The following is a 23,214-nucleotide window of genomic DNA, read 5'->3' as shown; positions in this document are numbered from 1 at the left end:
TCAAAGCAAAAATCTAAGCCAGGATTATGATTATCCTTATAATCCTAGTACTTGGGAGGTGGAGGTAGGAGGAGCAAGAGTTCAAAACTAATCTCAGTTACATATCAAGTTCCAAGTCAGCCTGGGATATATCAAGAAGCCATCCCTCTTGCCCTCCATCCCTAATCCCCCGCCCCTCAAATCAAGAAAAAATTTGTAGACTAACTCTGAGCACAATGATATGGACTTTCCAATAAAAATCTGGCCTAGTTTGCATGATAATTAAATAATATAATGCTTGAATTACATAATAATTCAACCTTTAAATGGAAGTCAATCAGATAGCTAAAATAATGGATATATCTTAGGAAAACTGAACTATGCTGGGTATGATAGCACATACCTATAATCCCAGAACTCAGGAGATAAGAGGCAAGGAGAGTGGCTAAAGTACTAGGATTAAAAGCATGTGCCATCATACCTGCCCTAGTTTTTGACATATACATGATGTGTCAGGAGCCAACAAGCTAATAACTAGCAAGTGATCTTCCTGCGATGTCCTGCCTTGGATTAAAAATCTATGACAGATTTGCTCTAGTAAGCAAGGACAAGGAGAAATTCATTTTAGGGAAGATTCCTGCTATTAATACGCTTTTCCTGATATCATTGAATATATATAACAATCACTAGGTATTAACCCACCCTTTTGAGCAGATCTCTGCAGAACAATGAAGGTGTACTGTCTTGTAGTGATGCTATATAGACAAATAGATGACTTCTTAATTCTTAATGACAATCCTATAAGAATTCCTAAAATTATATCAGTATTTATTAAGTTCTTTTATAGTGGGACTGCTATTAGGTCCTTTCTGATGTTAAAACTGCAATGAGAACTCTGCCAGTCTCTAGTGTCTCAAGTTAACTGCCTCTGAGATAGTAAGCAGGCTCTCTACTACTCAGAGCACATTCCAAAAAGTTAAACCATTGACCAAAGATCATAAAAAGAGAACTAACAATTTACTATAGGTGCTAGGACAGAAGATAAAATATTGACTGGGTTTATCTATACAAAACTTCACTAATAACTTTATTATGGTTTTAACTCTCCATGAAACTGTGGAACTGTGACAGGTGATGTTTAGCCAGACAGTTACTCCTAATGGATATGCATGTAAACATTCTCTGTTGTAAACTTCTTATTTGATTGTTTTGTTTTGTTTTGTTTTGCGAGACTGGGTTTCTCTGTGTAGCCCTGGCTGTCCTGGAACTCACTATTTAGATCAGGCTGGCCTTGAACTCAGAAATCCACCTGCCTCTGCCTCCCAAATGCTGGGATTAAAGGCGTGCGCCACCACCGCCTGGCTGCTTATTTGATTTATGATTTGAATTTATGTATATTGTGATGAACTTTTTACCATGTGATCATGAATTCTGAAAGATGTGTAAGTGCCGAGGAGAAAGACGAGAGCAATTCTCCTTGTCCCACTTTTCTAAGCATTTTCCTCCTTAGCCCCCTCTTCTTAGCACTCCTTGTTCTACTTATCCCCCTTTTCTCAGACCCCTTATCCCCCTTTTCTCAGACCCCTTATCCCCCTTTTCTCAGGCCCCTTATCCCTCTTTTCTCAGGCCCCTTATCCTCCTTTTCTCAGACCCCTTATCCCCCTTTTCTCAGACCCCTTATCCCCCTTTTCTCAGGCCCCTTATCCCTCTTTTCTCAGGCCCCTTATCCTCCTTTTCTCAGACCCCTTTTCCCCCTTTTCTCAGACCCCTTTTCCCCCTTTTCTCAGACCCCTTTTCCCCCTTTTCTTACAAGCTTGGTTCCCATTTTTCTTAGAGAGCTTTCATAGGAAACTTTTTTTTTTTTTTTTTTTTTTTGGTTTTTCGAGACAGGGTTTCTCTGTGTTTCCCTGGCTATCCTGGAACTCACTCTGTAGACCAGGCTGGCCTCGAACTCAGAGATCCGCCTGCCTCTGCCTCCCGCTGGGATTAAAGGTGTGCGCCACCACTGCCCAGCCATAGGAAACTTTTTACAATTTAAAAATAAACTCTAAAATCACTTTTCAAAGTGTCCTTTTCTCTCCCTGTGACTTCAACTAGCAGCAGGCTGGCAGCACAATTCCTGCCAGATAGAACAAAGGCTCTCCTGATGTTTTAGGATGAGGTGCTAAACAGTTTGTAGCCTCAGAGAAACTCAGAAGGCAGGTTCGCTACTGCAGCTAAGGGACTTAGACTTAAGATAGGAAATGTTTTATTTTTATACAGCAACTTTACATATCTTGTAAGACCAAATCTTACCTCTGCCAATGCTCTTCCCCCTTTGCTGCCTCAAGAAGAAGCAAACACAAGAAAGAAGACCTGTCAGGGCTGCCCCCCCCCCCGCCCCCTGCAATGGTGCTTAATTTTTTTAGTTAATTACCCAAATTGCAAAAATCTCAAGTTTTTTTCATTTCATAGAATAATTAGGTTTTCAGTTTTTCTTGAAAACTTAAGTGCGACAGCACAATTCACATTCTCTAAGTTGCCCGGGTAGCCTTGAACTCATTCAGTACAAGACTGTCCTTGAACTTTTAATTCTCTTATCCTTTTACTTTTAATTCATATCCTTTTAAGTCTCCTAAGCAACCTTGATTACAGGAAAGTACAACTAGATCCAACAATATTATTAATGTTTTATATATTATAGTCAATTATTCAAATTGGAATTCTACTCAATACATATTGAGTGGAACTGGAAATGGAAATCTATTCAATTAAGATAGCTCAGCAGATAAAGGCACTTGTCACTAGGCTTAACTACCCAAGGTCAATCACTGGAACCCACATGGTAAGAAAGAACCTGAACAGACTCCCATTAAGTTAGCCTGTGACCTCCACCCCCACATCTGCAGTATAACACACACAAAATAAACACATAAAGATTTTTCTCACTGCATGCATTAACTAGAACCTTACTTTCAGATAAGAAAAGACATCTCAGGTTTAAAAATAATAGCTATAAAGTTTGACAACTAATACTAGCCATTTCTTTTTTTTTTTTTTTTTCCCGAGACAGGGTTTCTCTATGTAGTCCTGTAGCCCTGGCTGTCCTGGAACTCAGGCTGTAGACCAAGCTGGCCTCGAACTCAGAAATCCGTCTGCCTCTGCTTCCCAAGTGCTGGGATTAAAGGCGTGCGCCACCACTGCCCAGATTACTAGCCATTTCTATCATAACATTAAATTAATGCCATATACACTACTAACAGTCAAAGTCTTACATAGTCTTACTTACTGTTAAAGTCTTACTTTTAACAGTAAGGAAAAAATAGATACCTGAAAGATAATATTTTATTTCACATATTTTTTCACATACAATAAAAGCCAAATTTAGGGAACAGATCTTCATCATAAGTCTGAATTATTAAGTCTGAAATAAGTATTTTGGGTTTGGAGTTTTTGTTGTTGTTGCTTATTTGTTTTAGGTTTTATTTAATTTTTATTTAATTTTATGTGCATTGGTGTGAGGGTGTCAGATTCTCCTGGAACTATAATTACAGTCAGTTATGAGCTGCCCTGTAGGTGCTAAGAATTGAACCCAGGTCCTCTGAAAGAGCAGCCAGTGCTCTTAACCACTGAGCCATCTCTTCAGCCTCTGTTTTTGGTTCTTAAGATAGGCTCACTATGTAGCCCTACCTGGCATGAAATTCACTATATATAGACCATAACTGGCCTCAAACTCACAGATGATCTTTCTGCCTTCACCTCCTGAGTGTTGAGGTTTAAAGCAAGGATCACCACAACTGGCTTGGCTGCTTTAAACAAAATGTCCATGAGTTGAGTGTTTTGTATGCATGTATGTCTGTGCATTTGCACCTAGTTATCTGTGGAGGCCAGAAAAGAAAACTGAATCCCTAGAACTGGAGTTAGGGACAGTTGTGAGATGTCATGTAAGCACTAGAAATTGAATCAAACCCCCTGACAAGGGGCAAAGAAACACCTTGTTAGTGGTATTGTTCTTATATTAAGCAGGGGCAGAGTAGATGGCAACCCTTTGTTCATCCTAGCTTGATAGTCAAAAGTTGTTTTATGCCTAGGTATGGGTGAGCAGGCCCCAAGGGCATGAGTATAAGAGAGCTGACCCTTGGTGTGGCACAGGCGCAGAGGTGATGCCCCCATCCTCTGCCACCACCTCCAGCAGTCATGAAAGCTTCCAGAGATATAGCTCTGCCCCTCAACAGCTGCAGCACTCAGGAGAGTGGGCCCTGAACCTCACCTGGATAGCACAACAGAGCTGACACTGGTTGGTGGGACACAGGTGAACCAGCCTTGAGGATGAGATTCAGGAAAAGTTGCCCTGCCACTCATCTGCTATGAGGTAATGTGGGTGCAGTGGTGTGGGAGCAGGAGTGATGCCCTTGCCCTCCCTACCTTCAGCAGTCAGAATAGCTCGCCCTGGGGTCATGAGAGTGGGTAAGCTGGCCCTGTCCCTTGCAAACTGCTGCAATAGGGAGAGCAGGCCCTGCACTTCTTCTGGGCAGCACAGTAGAGGTGGTCCTAGTTGAGGGGACAAGGATGAGCCAATCGTAAGTACAAGATGGTCGAGAGTTGGACCCACTCATATACTGTGAGGTGGTGTGAGTGTGGGGGTGATGTCCTCTCTCTTGCCACTTGCTGTAGTTGGTAGAGCTGGTCCTGAGGGCATAAGAGCAGGAGAGCTAGCCCTGTCCCCTTACTGGCTATAGCACTCGGGAGAACAGGACCTGCACCTCACCTGGGCAGCACAGTAAAGTTGGCCCTGGTGGAAGGGGCACAGGTGAGCCAGCCCCAAGGGTGTGAGAGCAGGAGAGCTGTCCCAGCCCCTCATAGGCTGCAGCACTTGGGAGAGTGAGCCCCAAGCCTTGACTGGGCAGCACAGTGGAGCTGGCTCTGGAGGCAGGTAGGTGCAGGTGAGCCAGCCCCAAGAGCATGAGAGCAGAAAGGCTGATCCTGCCTCCTGCTGATGGTGGCATTGGCTGGCCCAGCCAGAGCAGTGCTAGAAAGCTTGCACTGGTGGTATAGATAAGGGAGAACTGGTGAGCTGACCAGCTGTTACCACTTAGCCCCAGATCCAGGGCTCTGAGATGACCCACCCCAGAATTTATAAGGGCCAGTCCTACTGTTCCAAATCTGCAGGATCTCTATGACACAGGACAACAGAATAACTGGGAGGAGTCCCAATGAGGATTCAATACTGTTGGTGTCACAGAAGCCAAAGATCTTGAACCAGACCAATGACTCATTGCAGTGAATATTTGCAAGTGAAATGTGTGGACAGAGGGATATACTGTGGAACACACTATAAAATGCTGCTGCCGTTTCCACAATGAGATGTTTTCTATCCTGTGTTTTGTTTCTTTTGGCTGTTGTTTGTGTGTATTTTTTATTTTGTAGGGAGAGGTTGCAATGGCAAAAGGCAGCTATGAGGAGGTGGGGAGATGTGCAGGACTAGGGTACATGATGTGAAACTCACAACGAATCAATAAAAAAAACTTTAAAAAAAGAAACTGAATCAAGGTTCTTCCTCTCAAGATCAGCCAGTGCTCTTAACTACTGAACCATCTCTTCAGCTCATAAATATATGTATTTAAAGCAATTTCTACTTAAAATATTTCAGTGGCTTGCTATTGTATTGACATTCTTCACTGGGGCCTATAAGGCTCAGGGAATATGGTCTCTGGTTGCTTCTCAGACTTCATTATTCCTTACTACTTCCTGATTTTAGTAGCCACACTAGCTGTTCTATTCCTATGCAGAGTTCTTCCCTATGTTAGTGTATTGATAAAATACTATTCTCTCCTGGCAAGAAAGAAAAAGTTTTCTTGGTAGCACTATATATAGCTTCTCTGAGATTACAACTGTACTTTAAAATCCTGTTATATAATTTATTATATATTAATGGGTGTTTTTATCTGCTCCCCCAACTACCTTTGCCAAGCAGAAAATTATGAAAATAAAGCGGTATGTCTTAAATTTCCTGTTAGTCTACCAATGCTTTTTTTTTTTTTTTTTTTTTTGTGGTTTTTTTGAGACAGGATTTTTCTGTGTAGCCCTGGCTGTCCTGGAACTCACTCTGTAGACCAGGCTGTCCTCTAACTCAGAAATCCGCCAGCCTCTGCCTCCCAGGTGCTGGGATTAAAGGCGTGCACCACCACCGCCCGGCCAGTTTACATGATAGGAGCTCAATGATTATTTCCTGAATAAGTACCCTTCACAAGTGATCATGTTACACTTACAACTATTAACTAGTACATTTGTCTCTTCTATAGAAGTGGTTCTCAACCTGTGGGTTACGACCCCTTTTGGGATCCAAAACCCCTTTTACAAAGTTCCCATATCAGATATCCTGCATATCACATATTTATATTAAAACTCATAACAGTAGCAAAAGTACACTTATAAAGTAGCAACAATTTTTTGTTTGTTTTTGTTTTTCAGCACTGGGTTTCCCTGTGTAGCCTTGACTGTCTTAGAACTAGCTCTATAGTCCTATAGTCCTATAGTCCAGGCTGGCCTGCAACTTGCCTCTGCCTACAAAGTCCTGGGATTAAAGTTATGTGCCAACCACATCCAGCTGCAACAAAAATAGTTTTATGGTTGAGGGTCACCACACGAAGAACTGTACTAATAATGAGTTGCAGCATTAGGAAGGTTGAGAACCACTGCTCTATAGAAAACATTTCAAGTTCAGCTTATCTTTTATAGGAATAGTTTCAAGTTCTGTACTCAAAACAGATAAGTACTAGGAAATATTAATCCAAGGTAACCTAAACATTGTTATTTGAAAGTCTTTGAGAATCATTCCTCTCCAACATGTGGACTAGTTAGCACTTAACCAATGAGATTCAAAACTTTCTGGAAGTCTTTAATTTTATTAAATGTTTATTTTATTATATAACCCACCTTTAACAGAACTGGCCAGCCCACTGTATTAAACCTTACTTATAAAATGCTTTTGATCACATTCATACTAATTATTGTCTAGAAAACTGTACATTTGGCATTTAGGGGTATACTTATAGCACATACTTATAGGTTTTTACTTATATACTTACAGGTTGTTAGATACTGCTAGTTTTTTAAACAGCCATTCTTGAAATTTATCAGGCACTGTGTGAACTAATTCAAAATAGTGTCTATCTATATATTATAATAATGTATCATTATGAAGTTTTGGCAACTGGTATGAATAAAAGCTATTGGGCTTAATTAGTAACTTAAGAAAAAAGTTTATTATCTTTTCCTTTAACTTACATTTATCAAATGGTTACCAAGTTGTTAGGTCATATTCATTAAATTTATTGAACCTAGCTCTATAAAAATGAAGTTATTAGGTATTTCTTTTTAATTGTTTGAACCAAAAGGTTTGAGAATCACCAGTCTAAATAATGCAGGGATCTGCAGATCATCAACAGTGGGCCAAAACAGTCTTTGAGAACTTTCTTTTAACTGAAGAAAATAAACAACGACAGCAAAACATCATGTAGCAGAGACCATCATACTGACCTGCAGCAAGCAGAGCCTAAAATACTATCTGGCTGTTTGTCCATTCCTAAATTTATACAACCAAAATCTACAGCAAATATTTTCCATATTCTCCACTGATATAGACTCTAGACCTATGCTGTCAAATTCAGTGGTTATACACAATGAAATTAAGATGAAACAAATTAAAATTCAAGTTTTTGTAACCATTTCTTAGATAACCATAACCATATTTTAAGTGCTCCAAAAATGATTGCTAATGGATACCATGTTGGACAATGCAGATATAGAATATCAGAATCACAGAAAATTTTATTGGAAAGCCTTATCCCATCCAGTATCTGGAGTCAGTATATTCTCTTATTCTCAGCGTTAAATACATCATTTGTATCACCATTCCAAACATTTTACTCCATTTACATCTGTCATCTTGTAAAGGTTCCCAGCCATTCATATAGTCGAGAAGTACATTGCTTGAACCTAACCTTTAATGACCAAAAATCTTACAATATATTTCCTTCCACGTCTATAAGTCATTCCTCCAAAAATCTGACCAATGAAATGTCATCTCCATGAAGTCTACTTTAGCACAAGACAATGAACCAATAAGACATACAAGAAACTAAACTGAACCAATTTAACTGAAATGAAAACTAACTTCAACCTTAGTATCTAGAATAAACTGTTGCTTTGGTTTTTAGCCACATGCTTTGTCTCTGCTAACTTCTGTCTTAGCGTTTTTATTGCTGTGAAGAGACATCATGACCACAACTCTTATAACAGGAAGCAGTTAACTGGGGGCTTGCTTACTCACATAGTAATCATCATGGGGAACTTGGCAGCAAACACAAAGCTGAAGGAGTAAGGAGAACCACAAACAGCAGGCAGAGCTTGCTCAAAACTCAAAGCTTTCTCCCCCCACCCCCCCACCCCCGTTAACACCTCTCCTCCAACAAGACCACCCTCCTAATCCTTTCAAACAGTGCCACTCTCCATTGACTAGGCATTCAAATATATGAGCTTATGGTAGCCATCCTTAGTCAAATCACAGCGTCTAATACATTTTAAAAATTGCAGTAGGCAATATTTTTTTTTTCACATCCAAAGGGAATCCAAAGCCTTTTGGTGGAAAAGGAATTTTATATAATCTAACACACCGATGTTGTCTTTATTAAAGTTGGACCTGCAGTAACCCGAAACTATTACTGTGCTCAGACGGAGCCTAGAATTTAAAGTTCACTCACCGCCTTCAAACCACTGAAGCAGGGAACTTCGGTCAGAAACACATTCCACAGGGAGATGGAGAGAGACAGCGGAACGAGATCCCGGAGCCCTGACGAAAGATGGTGGGTGGGGCGAGCCCGGAGGCCCAAGCTCCCCGCGCAGACGACAGGAACCCGCCCGAGTCCGGAATGGAGCAGCCCTGGGAAAGGAGAAGCGAAACGCGGCGGTCCAGGTGAAGGACTCCTCCGGGCCGGCCGTTGGTACTCGCGCGTTCCTGTCGGCTGTAGGCCCTTTTGAGAACGCCCGGCCGACTGAGCGACCCTCAGCAACCCGCGCCGCCCTTCAACGCTCAGACAAAATCCAAGGCCTCTCGGGAACAAAAAGAAGCATCGTAACCCGCCACAGACCACCTGCTCGACATGTTTGAGGTCCGCGCGCTCCTCAGAATTGGACGTCACCTCACAACGTCGGGTCAGGGGCTGTGAAGTATTCAAATCTAACCGCCAGAATGATGCGCATGCTCAATGCTGCACGCCGCTCAGACCCCACCCCTTCGGCTCCTCACCGGTCACACCCCTAAGACTTATTTAAACTTTTCTGTCCTCCTCTGAACTGACTTAAGTTCCCTCGGGTTTTTCTCCTTTTCTACAGAATTTTCTTTGTCTCTATTATTCTGCGAACGGCCATCTTCTTTCGATTGTTTGCAGAGTGAACAATCGCACTATTGGCTTCCGTACAAAATGGCGACTTCCATGTTATTGCGTCACATCGCTCTGTTACTACTCCCTATAGCTGCCAGGAAGAAGAGAGCTTCTGGGACGAGGTGGCCGAGTGGTTAAGGCGATGGACTGCTAATCCATTGTGCTCTGCACGCGTGGGTTCGAATCCCATCCTCGTCGGTGGTAGTATTTTTTCTTTTTTTTTTGCTAAGTAATGTAATTTTATAATTTACAGAATGGAAGTAATTGAATATTGCTTCGGGTTTTAATTCTAATCAGATTTTTATCTAACACAATTAGTCTCAGCATGGAGGTGTTTTAGTTTGTAACATTGGAATTTGAAGGAATCTGATATTTGAAATCAATTGAAGGAATTTTGAGATTTTTGAAAGGCAGCTTTTGGAACGTTAGGACTCACAGATGAAGAAGCAGATAAAGAGACGAATTTAATTTCTTACAAAGTAAAATAACAGGACAAAGAATATAACTATAGCTCACGTGTTCAGTGGTGGTCTGGAACGTGAAGTGACCTAACTCTGAGATGAACGATTTCAGTTATTTAATAAACTCTTACTCTGAGGGCTTTGTTTGTTATTTCGAGATACAGTCTCATCGTGTAGTCCAGGCTGGCCTCGAGTTCAAAATCATCCTGCCTCGTCTTCCTAAATGCTAGGATTACAAAGTTGTCCCACCACACTGGCTATTTTAGGGTTTTTAATGTCTGTTCTGAACACGAGGTACCATATTGCATTACAAACGCTACTACCTCTTCCAGACTTCAAGCAGGCTATGGGATTTGTTTTCAATTTATACATTAAAAAGATGCCCATGGGGTTGGAGAGATGGCTCAGAGGTTGAGAGAGCTGACTGACTGCTCTTCCATAGGTCCTGAGTTCAATTCCCAGCAACCGCATGGTGGCTCACAAACATCTGGAATGGGATCTGATGCCCTCTTCTGGTGCGTCTGAAGACAGCTACAGTGTATTCACATAATACATAAAATAAATAAATAAATCTTAAAAAAAAAAAAAAAAAGAAAAGAAAGAAAGAAAGATGATGCCCATGACACTTGAAATCTTGGTGTGATCCAGAAACTACTGAAGCAGAATCCTTCTGGACTTAACCAGAGAAGAGAGAAAAGGATTAGAAATAGGGAAAAAAAAACAAAAAAAAGAGATTTTCCTAAAAACTCTTAAATTGTTTACTAAAAACACCGTACATTTTACATGGATTATGTATCTTCAACTCTGCAGAACCATGTGATCATGATAGATATTTTCATATTCTATTATTGTTGTTGTTTTACACTGAAAGGTTAACTTGTCCAAGGCTATACAGCTTCTAAGTTGCAGACAGGACAGTGTAATCCAAATCTCTTGACTCCATGACTTTCAGCCACCCCATCCTGTATGGTACCAGATCATGAAGAGCTCTTAATGATCCCTTGGGGTGGTGGTTTTACATCCCCTTCACTGGGAATGCTCAATGTTCAAGAACCCAGCGCCTGGCAGATGCTTCAGCAGGATTTGTGGCACTGATGGTTGGAAGGCAGTCGCTTTTCTCCTCATTCTTCCATTTTAGGCCCAAATCCCTGGGGAATGTTGATTCCTCCACAGTCAGTACTTTTGGTCAGTTCTCTTCAGTCGTGTCTTACTGTTCATTTTCTGTCTTGGAGGAACATACACCCCTTCAGGGACCTTTCAGACAATTCAGTAGCCTATTTGGGGGAGGGAGGATAGCAGCATTCACTTTTATAATCTCTCATTAAAATAAAGCAATGCACTTTGGTGATATTAATCTTGCCTGTGACTTTGCCTCCAATAGAAATCATGTATTATGTAATTTATATTATTGTGACTGCTTTAGAATTCCTATGATTTGAAAGTGTCTGCCAAATTTCGTGTGTCAGAAATTTGATCCAAATTCAGTAGTGGCACATGCCTTCAATCTCAGCACTCAGGAGGCAGAGGTAGACAGATCTCTGAGCTTCAGGCCAGGTTAGTCTACAGAGCCAGAGGCTTCATAGGGAAACCTTGTCTGAAGAATCAAAACAAAACAAAAATAAATTTGATCTAGTGCAGCAAACAGAGCATCAGTCTCTTAGGTTTTTCAGCCCCCAGAACTGAGACAAAGTACCTCCCACAGACTCCTCCACTTATTAAGCAGAGAGCAGCCTGAGACTCACTCTTTAGCTCAGGTTAACTGTATATCCTGCTTCAGCCTCCTTAGTCCTGGGATTACAGGAGTGTGCCACCATACCTATGCCCAGAGAAATTTATATTCTTTATATATCATTCAGTTTTGTGTGTTCTATTGTAGTAACAGAAAGCAGCCTAAGACAGTATTCAGTACCTCAAAACTATAGTCATTTATTTTTTGTTTGTTTGTTTGTTTATGAGACAGGGTTTCTCTGTATAGCCTTGGCTGTCCTGGAACTCACTCTGTAGACCAGGCTGGCCTCAAACTCAGAAATCCACCTGCCTCTGCCTCCCAAGTGCTGGGATTAAAGGCGTGTGCCACCACTGCCCGGCGAACTATAGTCATTATTAGACCTGCCATTAGACTTTTATAAAAAAGGATCTGGGTGTGGTGGCTCATGTCTGTAATTGCAGCACTTGGAGATCAGGAGTTCAAGGATATCCTCAACTATTTAGTCAGTTTGAGGCCAGCCTGGGCTATATGAGACTCTGCCTTTAAAAAAATAAATCAAAAATACATACATGAATTACTGTTCCACAATTTTAAAATATTTTTGTTGAGCATAAGTATGTATATGTATGCATGTGCATGTTGGTCTTTGAGACAGAGTTTTTCTGTGTAGCCCTGGCTGCCCCAGAATTTGCTCTGTTCAGGCTCGCCTTGAACTCACAGATCCAACTGCCTCCAGAGTGCTGGACTCAATGGCCACCTGGATGGCCTTTAACTTTTGATCCTTTTGCTTCAGCTTCCGGGATAGTTTGGCTTATGGGCCTGCACCATCAGGCCTAGATCTATCCTTTCCCTGAAATAGGCCTTTACTCTCCCACTCTTTAACCTGTAACTTTTACTGCCTCTCCTTCTGATCTCGGCTTAGATGTTGTCCTAGTTAGCATTAACTGTCAACTCAACACAGCCTAGAATCATCTGAGGAGGGAGCCTCAACTGAGGGATTGCCCAAAGTAGATTTTTCTGTGGGTTTTCCTAACTATTAGTTGTTCAGCCCACTGTGGGAGACACCATTTCTTAGGCAGTAGGGCTATATAAGATTCTGCCTTTAAAAGAAAAGTCCCAAAATAAACACATGAATTACTGTTCCACAATTTTAAAATATTTTTGTTGAGCATAAATACATATATGTATGCATGTGGATTTTTGGTTGGTTCGTTCGTTTGCATTTCTCCATAGTTTCTGCTTCAAGTTCCTGCCCTTCCTTCTCTCAAGGTCGGACTGTAACCTATGAGCTGAAATACACCCTCTCCTTCCATAAGTTGCTTTTGGTGAGAGTGCTTTATCACAACAGAAAAGAAACTAGGACAGAAGTCATTTTCAGCAACAAGCATTCCTAGCCCTCTGTGCTGAACATCCCCTTCTCCGTCCATCAGTCTGCTTTCACTTCCTTCTGAGCCTTTGCAGCTCTCCTAAACAGAGTCCTCTGCTCTTACCCAGCACTCAGGAGGCAGAGCTTAAGTCACCGGCTACTGCTGCATGCTCTCTGCAGACCAGTAGAATAGGGCTGAATCATCTCCTGAGTTTTACCAGCTTCTGGGATTGATGGCTTGTTTTGGGTCCAGTTTTGACAAATAAAAGGTAGTTGAAGCTGGAGGAGGGACAGTTGCAGACCTGTAATTTAAGCATTTAAGGATGTTGGAATAGGAGAAACACGAGCCTGGGCTATGTGGTGGGAGACTCTCATCAGCCACAACAACAAAAAAAGTAGGTAGGTCCTGTTAATTATTCTTAATTCATTATTTATTTTTATTCTATGTCTATAAATGTCTTGCCTGGCTGCACATCTGTGCTATATGTGCATACCTGGTACCCTTAGAGGCTAGAAAATGTTGAGCTGAGCTATAGATGATTGGTAGCTTCCATGTAGATGTTGGCAACCAAACTCAAGTCCTCTGAAGAACAGTATGTGCTCTTAACCATTGCTCTTAATTACTGAGCCATCACTCCAGACCCTTTTAAAATATTGTATTTGTATTTTATGTGTCTGGATGTTTTGCCTGCATGTATGTCTGTGTACCACACGTGTTCAGTGCCTACTGAGGCCATTAGATCCCCTTGAACTGGAGTTACAGGTGGTTGTGACCTAGCACATAAGTTCTAGAATCAAATCTGGGTTCTCTGGAAGAGCAGCCTATATTCTTAGCTGCTGGGTCATCTCACGAGCCCCAGGTGAGTTATTTTCGCAAAGAAAATTCTTCAGGTGTTTTGAAAACTTATAATACACTAGAGAAATCTAGGGCTGGAGAAAGGGCCCAGCAGTTTGAAGCACTTACTTTCTCGGCAGAGGACTGGGTTCAGTTTCCAGTGCCTAGAAGGCTGCTAACACCAGGTGCTGCCACTCCACTTCCAGGGGCTCTGGACTCCCAGGTATTCATGTAGCCCATACAAAAATTAGGGCTGGAGAGATGGCTCAGCAGTTAAGAGCACTGGCTGCTCTTCCAGAGGTCCTGAGTTCTATTCCCAGCAACCACATGGTGGGTCACAACCATCTATGTGATCTGATGCCCTCTTCTGGCATGCAGGTGTACATTCAGCTAGAATACTCATATAACATAATATAAATAAATCTTTAAAACATAAAAGTGAAGAAAATGACTTGAAAGTTCATTTTAAAAATATTCTGAGTCTTTTTTTTTGTTTTTGTTTTTGTTTGTTTGTTTGCTTTTTGTTTTTCAAGACAGGGTTTCTCTGTGTAGCCCTGGCTGTCCTGGAATTCCCTCTGTAGACCAGGCTAGCCTCGAACTCAAATATCCGCCTGCCTCTGCCTCCCAAGTGCTGGGATTAAAGGTGTGCGCCACCACCGCCCAGCGATTCTGAGTCATTTCTTACACGTACAGAATACATTTTAGCCATTTTCAACCCCATTACCCTCTCCCATTCCCACTTCCTCTTCCACCAAAACCCATCTTACCCTCCGATCCTACTGTTGTGCTTGTCTCTGGATGTGTGATGCACTGTGATAACTAGGGCTGCTTGCTTGGAAATGGGTGGGAAGTGATTTTCTGGTGGCTGGGTAATTTTTCCGAGGTTAGACCACTGAAGAAAATGACATTGGATTTCCCAGCAACCATTAACTGCCAGTAGCCCCTCCCTCATGCATGTTTTTAAATGACTGTGGACTCAGGCTTGTGCTTGGCTTTCAGAAGTAACTACAGCTGTATGGGTGTAACTGCCATGTCACTCCCAGAACTTTTTAAGGCACCCTTCCTTATCCTCTGGTTCTTCTACTCTTTTCTGGTCTTCTCCCAGATGTTCTGAGCCTGGCGGGTGTGATGCAGGTATTCAGTTTCAAGAGAATCACTCCTGAACCTCTCTCCCTGCTTCACCTTTGTAAGCCAGGGTGTTAGTTCTTAATCTTACATGAAATTACCGTGAGGCTTGCTATGAGACTACCGAAGTTTTCTCTCCTGACGATTTCCTGATCCATAATTACCAGTACTTGGCTCCCATTTTCTAAGGGAATGAAAATAATCAACAATGGCACTTTATTTTAAAGAACAGGAGAGCCGGGCGGTGGTGGCACATGCCTTTAGTCCCAGCACCTGGGAGGCAGAGGCAGGCGGATTTCTGAGTTCAAGGCCAGTCTGTTCTACAGAGTGAGTTCAAGGACACAGCCAGGGCTACACAGAGAAACTCTGTCTCGAAAAACCAAAAACCAAAACAAAAAACAAACAAACAAAACAACAACAACAACAACAACAAAAAAAAACAGGAGAGGGAAATTACTTGAATTAGTAATAGAGAGAAGAGACTGATAAAAGAGTGCAAGGTGCCATCTACTGGATCAGTGATCAGTGGCGACTTCCAACTTTGGATGAGAAGGGTTTCATCTTTCTACCTTTTAAACCCCATCAACAGGCCTCTGCTCAAAACACTCCAGTCAACAGCAAGGTTACTTCACACTATCCTGAACTATTACAGGATAGTCCATATAGGGTGGATAGCCCTAGCCTCTTGTTGTCATGGTAATTCCACTCCTGGGAGGGGCTGCGAAGGAGGAGTGAATCTTGTAACCCTTCTGTCCAATCAAATTTGTTAAATAAAGGCTACAGCCAGTAATTGGGCAGTGGAAGAGGAGTGGGAGGAGCCAGAGGCAGGGAAAAGGGATAAAAGGAGGAGAGCCTTGGAGTGAGGGTTGGCAGTTGGTGGAAGCAGGGGGCAGTTGGTGGAAAAAGAGAAGACGAAGAAGACCTTGACCTAGGAAACCGCAAGTTGTTAAGAGCTCTCTTAGCCGGGGAATAGTGTAGTTTAATAGTAAATCTGCCCAATCTAGGCATGCAGCATTTATTTGATATTTATTGACTTGTGTCTTGTCTTCTATGGACTTCCTATGGGCAAGAGATTTACCGCAACAACCATGAGAAAGGGCTGATACAAAAATACCTAATTAAGACTAACAGCATTTATTGCTTGAGTGGCAAGAGATGGGTCTTCATCCTCTGGATCCAGCTTCAGGAAAACTCACTCCCTGTTGATTATGAATTTATCAGGGAAGAATTGTCAGTGGTGAGCTGGTAATGCTCCACAGTCCTGGATGATTGATTATACATCAACAACTCTTTTAAGACTTACGCTGTGAAGAACTTGCAATGGATGGTTGTATGTGTGTGTTTGCTTATAGTCTATGTCTTATTATACAAAAGAAATCTTCAAAATCATGAGTGGTGGTACATGTATTTAATTCTGCCATTTGGGATTTTGAAAAAAAATAAAACAAAACTTCAAGCCAAGCTTGTACATGGTTGTATATAACTGAAGCAATTGGAAAGCTAAGAAAGTAGAAACTGAGTGGGAGGCCAACTGGGATACCCAGTAATTCTGAGGCTATCCTCGCTGTGTAGCAAGATCCTCTCGAGAAAAACAAAGAGAAGAGAAGAAAGAGAGAGAGAGAGGGAGAGAGAGAGAGAGAGAGAGAGGATGGAGGAGAAGAGTTACCCCAGATTCAAGACTAGCAAAAAATGGCTTTGTGTCTATCCTTTTGACACAGAACACACATGTGAATGCGCGTGCACACACACACACACACACAGAGAGAGAGAGAGAGAGAGAGAGAGAGAGAGAGAGAGAGAGAGAGAGAGAGAGATTATCCAATTATTTTGATGTGGCTAATGGCTGATAAAATGTGGTTTTGAAAATAAGAACATGCTTCACATGAGAGAAGAGCTAATTTGGAGTGACAGCCATGATAATGGACAATGCTTACCTGTGGAAGGCAGGGCTTTAGAACAGTGTAAGTGCCAGGTGGTAATAGTCCTGACTCCAGGGAATATGCCATTCTCAAACATGTGTTTTGTTAAGCTGCACTGCTTCTGTCTTTGTTGTTATTTTACTTTGAGACATGAGTCTATGTAACCCTGGCAGAGGCCAGAAGAGGGGAAGAATCCCCTGATGCTGGAGTGTCGGTGGTTGTGAGCCACTCAAAGAGCAAAGAGTGTTCTTAACCAGACCATGGAATTACACTCCAGCTTTGACGCGTGTGTACGTGTGTGTACGTGTGTGTGTGTGTGTGTGTGTGTGTGTGAACCAGAATCCTTTTGGACATTTTAAAATTGGGCTGTTAATTCTTTTGTTGTTGAGGAAGATCTCGTGTCCAGAATAAATAATAAACAACACAATAAAAAGAGTATATTCCACTATGAGAGATTACTTCACATGGACTAGGTGAGATACGATCAGTAGAACAAACAGAAAAGAATCAGTATTGGGTGGCTGGGTGGTGCTGGTACACCCCTTGAATCCCAGCACTCAGGAGGCAGAGGCAGGTGGATCTCTGTTCAAGATCAGCCTGGTCTACAGATCAAAATCCAAGACAGCCAGGGCTACACTGAGAAACCATGTCTCAGAAAACAAACATATAACAACAAAAAAGAAAAGAAAAAAGAAAAAGACACAAATTGTCTGAGTCCATTCCTGTGGAATAAAGAATAAACTGTTTACCAGGAGTTGAGAGAGATAAAAAGGGAAGAATGTGCTTAACAGGTACAGGTTCCCTTTAGGGATGAGAAATGTGTTTTGAAATCTTGAGATAAGGTTGTGAACATAGTAAATGCCAATGGTGTTTATCTTAAAGGGGTTAATTTTATGCTATGTGATTTTTTTTTCTCAATTTCAAAAAAAAGCAAGGCATGGTACTTCACACCTGTATTCCCGCACTGGAGGCAGAGTAGGAGATTCAGGGTTCAAGATCGGCCTGAGCTAGAGACACTTAGAAATCCTAAGGGGCTTAGAGTTCAGCTGTAGAGCACTTGCCTTCTAATGGACCTAGATTCTATCCTAAGCACTGGGGAAAGAAGGGAGAAATTGTAAGAAACCAGTAAAAATGGACATACAAGGTGTTAAAAAAAAAAAAAATATATGTACAGATCTGAAAGCCCCAAACAAGCCAGAAGGATGGAAGGAGGTAGCAAGTGCAAGCAGGTTCCTGACTGAAACCTCGCAAACCCTGAGTATCAACCAATGGGAGCAGTCCCTGCCTCAAGGCCCATCCTTGTCCCAACCCAAGAAGTCATTCTTCCAATGGCCACAACCCTCAGTCTTCTTGCCAGTCATCCTGTGCCCAGGCTGGGATGGGTGAGACATACTCAAAATCTGGCCCTTTATAGCGGAGGGCATGCAGGAACATTACAAGGTCCTGGGGCAAGGGATCCTGTCGCAACACCCGGCACTCAGCACAGAGCGGGTCTGTTTCTTGATTCACATGTGCTTTAGCTGCTTTCTCTGGTGTGTCCAGATGCTGAGAGGCTGCCTCAGCTACCCCATCTATCTTCTGGGCTGCTGTAGCCAACCCTTCCAGGCTGTCTTTGGCCAACTCTGAAGAGGGAGCTGTCGAGTCTATGAGCCCTGGGGCCAGGTCACCATCACAGAGATCTACCATACTCAGGCTTTCCTTGGCCTGATGTTCTGCAACCAGGTCTCGGAGCAATTCCTCATCTGTCTTTGGAATGTGGCCTCCCTGGCCTCGAGAAGGACCCCAGGCAGTTGAATTGTAGATGGGGTCATTGAGAATGGGGTGGCCCAGGAACTGGAGGTGGACTCGAATTTGGTGAGTGCGACCTGTAAGTGGTCGGCACTGTACCACACTAGAGCGGCCGTTGTAGCTCAGCCTCTGGAACACAGTCTCACATGGCTTGCCCCGGGGATCCACACGGCACACTCCTACCTTGTAAGACACCACTAAGATGGGTTCCTTACAAATTACCTCCTTGTCAGGGAACTCCCCTGCAACCCGGCATACATACTCCTTCTCCAGCTACATAGGAGGAAAAAGGAACAAGTCAGTCCAAGGTGAAAACAGAATGTAAATCCTCTCTGCAGGTACACTAGTGTATCTGAGAGAAGACGATTCAAATCCTAATGACAGCCTTGTCAGTTTCACTACCCTGGGATGTTACTTAAGCTCTATACATCCCATAACCTCATCTAGAAAGTATGAAGTCAGGGGCAATGGCTCAGCAGTTAAGATCGCCTGCTGCTCTTGCAGAGGACCTGGGTTCAGTTCCCAGCATCTACATGGTGGTTCATAACCATCCCTAACTCCAGTTCCAGGAGAGGTATTCTCATTTTAACCTCTGCAGGCACAGGCACACAGGCACAGGCACAGGCACACGCACACACACACACGCGCACACACACGCGCACACACACACACACACACACACACACACACACGCGCGCGCGCACACACAACACATACACACATGTACACACACGCAGAGAAAACACTCATATAAAATGAATACATCTAATAGAAATCCTTTGAAAAAGAAAATATGAAACCAGAAAACATTTACCTCATGGGGCTACCATAAGTGTTTCGTAAATTAGGTTCTAATCTGTTGGGGAATAAGTCTGGCATGTGCTCAATAAATGAACCCAGATGCAGAACATAATCCCTACCAGTAAGAATCTTAATCACACCTCTTTCAACTTTATCCAGTCTTCCTACTAAGTGAGCTCTCCTCAAAATCTTAACAATGTTTAATGTTTTCAGAAGAGCAAACTACTAAGAAGCAGTATGTGTCATCTCCAAAGACCTTCTGAAACATACAAGATAGTTGTCTTTGGAACTTTAGGTGCTAAGCTTCCTCAAAGGAGGAAGGTTGTAGATGCCCCTCAATCTAGAATTTCATGATACCTGAGTGCCCAGGAAGTAGTCTACAGCAGGCAGAAGCCTGGCTCACCTGCCGATCCCGAACCTGCTCATGGATCTTCTCAGAGACTGCAGCTGTCTTGGCAAACATGAGCACTCCTGAGGTAAGGCGATCGAGCCGATGCAATGGGTGTAGCTCCTTCAGTTGGTGCTCCTTGCCCAGGATGAAGATGACCGTGTTGTGTCGGAAGCGGCCACAGGGGTGCACAGGAATGGAGGATGGCTTGTCTATAACAACCACATCATTGTTCTCAGCTAGCAGGCGAATAGGCTCTGCTGTGACTGGTGGCTCATGTCTGTGCACTGTGTTCCGCAAGAAATCATTGTCCTGTCAAAAACATACGTAACATTCAGCCTGGGACCAGCAACCTATAGATAGTCAACTAGACACCCAGGTTCCTCAGTTCACAGGAAAGCCTTAAATAGAAAAGAAGTGGATGTGGTAAGATCTCATTTTGTAAAAACACACACAGGCATACAGCCAGTTTTGAAAAATATACAAAATTGATTAAGTTTCTTGGTGGTGAGATTATGAGTATTTTTGCTTCTTTGTATAATCTTTACAATAAAGTTGTATTTTAAATTTTTTCATTACATTCATCTATGTGTGTATATGCATAAAGGCAGCCCATGCAGAAACAAGAGGTTGTGAATCTTAGTAGCAAGGACCTTTACCTATTGAACCATCTCATCATCCTGATACAAGTATATTTGAAAGAAAATGTCTTTACATAGAGAGAAAATCTCTATAGTTACCAATTAAAACCTTCAACAAACAACACCAACCTGTAAGTCCAGAGCTCTAGGCTCTACACAGATTTGACACAAGCTCACTACATACTCTTTGGCAAGTCATTTTAACCTCTCTAGGACTTGGTTTAAAAACCTATGGTTTTCAAAATCTGTATGGGAGAGGTTATTCCCAAATCCTGAAATTCCCCTTTTCTCCTTACAATCTCTGTGAGCCAATTTTAATGACAGGGGTCTCGTGGAATGAAAAAAAGCACCTGCCTAGTATCTGTCACTGACTTCCTAATTCTATACACATCAGGACTTATGACAAATACAGCACACACTGGAAATCACGCTGTTGCCTTACTTTGAGGTTCACTTTGGTCACAAAAGGAGGAAGCAATACAAACTCCCCAAAGTTGCCACCTGAGTTTAACATTAAAACACACAAAATGCTTAACTTTGTTCCTGATACAGTTAAGAGCACATGAATGAGGTATCTACTATTATTATTATTTGTACAGAGATTTAGTATCATGCAGGGTAGAAAGTAGAAAGTGCCCTTGCCACAAGACAGATATAAAAGGAACATGAGAATTTCCATTTTTGTTTCTTGGAAACAAACAACCTTGCTTGGAAGGATGAACAGGTTGAGTTCTAGAGTATGAGAAGCTATCTATATATCTACTTGGAGATGTGGGAAGAGGGGACTAAAAGAGCCCCAAGATAAAATTAGCTTGTTTCTGAATTACCATCACTTTAATCCCGAATTTATAAGGTGTGTCTGAAAGAACAAACAAACAAAAATCCCAAAACCTTCCCTCTTTTTCTCAAAGCCTGATTCTGGCCAGTCCCATCGGACACCACCTTTAGCACGATGCTGAGGTCCTGGACTGGTTCCTCGTTGAGATGCAGACGTCCTGCCCGGACAGCGGCCTCGTAGTAAGCCAGCGGTTGGGATCGGAACTCGGTGCTGAAGACGTGCAACAAGCTGCGGCCCACCCAGCGACCTTTACAGTAGGTCTGGAAGTCAAAGTAATAGGGCCGCACTTTGCGCAGGCCGCCCTCGAAGTAGTAGGTGGTCTCTGCAAAATGCTCATCGCTAAAGCTCACCCCAGTCCGCCGTTTCTTCGGGGGCGGCACAACCCGTTCACCAGTGGCGCCCCGTCGTTTTTTCCTTTTGCCTGAGTCGGCGGATGGAGCTGGGGCCTGCTCTCCATTCCCCGGGAGCTGCTCTTCGCCTCCCTGGGCCGGTTCCCCGCTCTCCGGGATCTGTTTCCCTACCGTCGCCGGCTCCAGACGCTCTAGGAGCGGCTCTCCACTCGTGTCGCTAGCAGCATCTCCATTTTGCTGAACCAAAACCTTCAGCCCGCCCGCTGCCTCGCCTTGCGCAGAGAATGCCTCAGTCATCGCCTCCCCACAGCTACCCCTTGTCCGGACAAAGCTGTGGGACCAGAGCGCCACCCGCCACTGCACAATACCCCGTAGGCAGCCCGGGACAGCACGCCACATGACAGCACAGCAAGCTGCTACAGGGTCGCAATCTGATGGCGTCACAAGATAGCAACCAATCAGGAAGCCCCAGTACAGAGGCGGGGTTTGCAAGAAGGGGCTAGGTGAGTTGTTTTAGAGTTAGGTGTCCGAGGAAGTCCTTGCCTTTACCGCCAAGGTCACAGACCCCCCCTCATTGAAGAGATCAGATGGTATTTCCTAATGGAAATCTTTGGAAGTGCTCCACGTAAAAGACTTGAATGGAGATGATGGCGCACATTTCATATAGATATGCGCTATTTCCCTGGAAAAACGCTTAGAAGTGTACTTAAAATAGGCAGAGCCGGCAAGGATACACGCACCTGTAGACTTGGCGCTCAGAAGGCAGAGGCAGGAACATCAGGAGTTTCAGTTCTACGGTTATTCAAAAGTGTGTCTCAAAATAAAAGCAGACAAGCAAAATAATTGTAATTATTATTGTTGTTAAAAAAAACAAATACGAGGCAAACAAGCAAAAAAAAAGTACCAATTAAAGTGAAAGTTGCTACAACTATGACTGTCGTAGTAACGGTTTTGTCTACTTTGATTTTACTTTTGAGGGGCGATGCCGGGGAATTCTAGAGTCTCAAGCACTCGTTCATTTAATTATACCCATTCCTACTATTGTATGATTTAAAAGGCTGCATATTATATAGTATGCTACATACCTCCATAAAGCTATTATTATACATATACGTATTAAAGACACGATCATCAGGAGTAATTTTTTCACACCTGCCCTTCCTGCTAACAGCATGAAAAGAACTAGAGATTCCCTATTTGACTTCCATGAACTCTTATCCAGAGCCACCTGCATATTAGAACTCCAAATGGATCAAAAATTTATTGCCAAGGTCTTCTGTGTATATGTGTGTGCTAGTTGCATGCAGTTGTATGTGTAAGCATGCATAAAGGCGAGAGCTCAACCACAGGTGACCTTTCTCTGATGCCATCCATTTTGTTTATTGAGACAGGGTCTCTCACAAACATGTACTACAATGCCCATCTTTTTAATGTCAGTTCTGGGGATCAAACCAAGGTCTGTGTTGCATGACTTTACCAACTGAGCTATCTCCCCTGCCTGCTAGGGTTCTTAAATGCAAAATACTGAAACCTGCATTGGCTAACTTCATCAAAGAGGGAATTACTTGAAGGATATTAGCGCTTCATAGGATT

At 42.7% G+C, this 23,214-nt stretch overlaps 2 protein-coding genes and 1 non-coding gene across 4 annotated transcripts in view; 1 reads left to right on the top strand and 2 right to left on the bottom strand.

Annotated features, from left to right (window-relative positions):
- The window catches only part of Knl1 (kinetochore scaffold 1), a 71,832-nt gene extending 62,634 nt beyond the window's left edge, over nucleotides 1-9,198 (bottom strand). Inside the window, exon 1 of one of the 2 annotated variants that reach the window (XM_076929496.1) lies at nucleotides 8,721-9,198. The gene's annotated coding sequence lies outside the window, so the exon portion shown is untranslated. The remainder of the gene's footprint in view (nucleotides 1-8,720) is intronic. The other variant, XM_076929497.1, reaches the window with a different exon arrangement.
- Nucleotides 9,199-9,517: 319 nt separating this feature from the next.
- Trnas-gcu (transfer RNA serine (anticodon GCU)) lies at nucleotides 9,518-9,599 on the top strand. The gene has a single exon. It is a non-coding gene; the product is annotated as a tRNA-Ser (tRNA).
- Nucleotides 9,600-16,285: 6,686 nt separating this feature from the next.
- On the bottom strand, nucleotides 16,286-22,155 carry Rpusd2 (RNA pseudouridine synthase domain containing 2). Its single transcript, XM_034493704.2, has 3 exons — nucleotides 21,376-22,155; nucleotides 19,808-20,104; nucleotides 16,286-18,876 (listed from the first exon to the last, which is right to left on the bottom strand). The coding sequence occupies exons 1-3, from the start codon at nucleotides 22,018-22,020 to the stop codon at nucleotides 18,157-18,159; spliced, it is 1,662 nt and encodes a 553-aa protein (XP_034349595.1). The 5' UTR covers nucleotides 22,021-22,155; the 3' UTR covers nucleotides 16,286-18,156.
- Between the last annotated feature and the right edge of the window lie 1,059 nt (nucleotides 22,156-23,214).

This window comes from Arvicanthis niloticus, chromosome 2, assembly GCF_011762505.2.
Source record: "Arvicanthis niloticus isolate mArvNil1 chromosome 2, mArvNil1.pat.X, whole genome shotgun sequence".
NCBI lineage: Eukaryota > Metazoa > Chordata > Mammalia > Rodentia > Muridae > Arvicanthis > Arvicanthis niloticus.
The sequence above is the reverse complement of the archived record's forward strand: the minus strand, read 5'-3'. Positions and strand labels throughout refer to the sequence as shown.

Coding starts and splice junctions, on each gene's coding strand:
- Rpusd2 (XM_034493704.2), bottom strand. CDS start 22,020: ATGTGGCGTGCTGTCCCGGGCTGCCTACGGGGTATTGTGCAGTGGCGG. Junction 20,105..21,375: donor ACCTCAGCATCGTGCTAAAG/GTGGTGTCCGAT, acceptor TGTTTTTGACAG/GACAATGATTTCTTGCGGAA. Junction 18,877..19,807: donor AGCAGGTTCGGGATCGGCAG/GTGAGCCAGGCT, acceptor CCTCCTATGTAG/CTGGAGAAGGAGTATGTATG.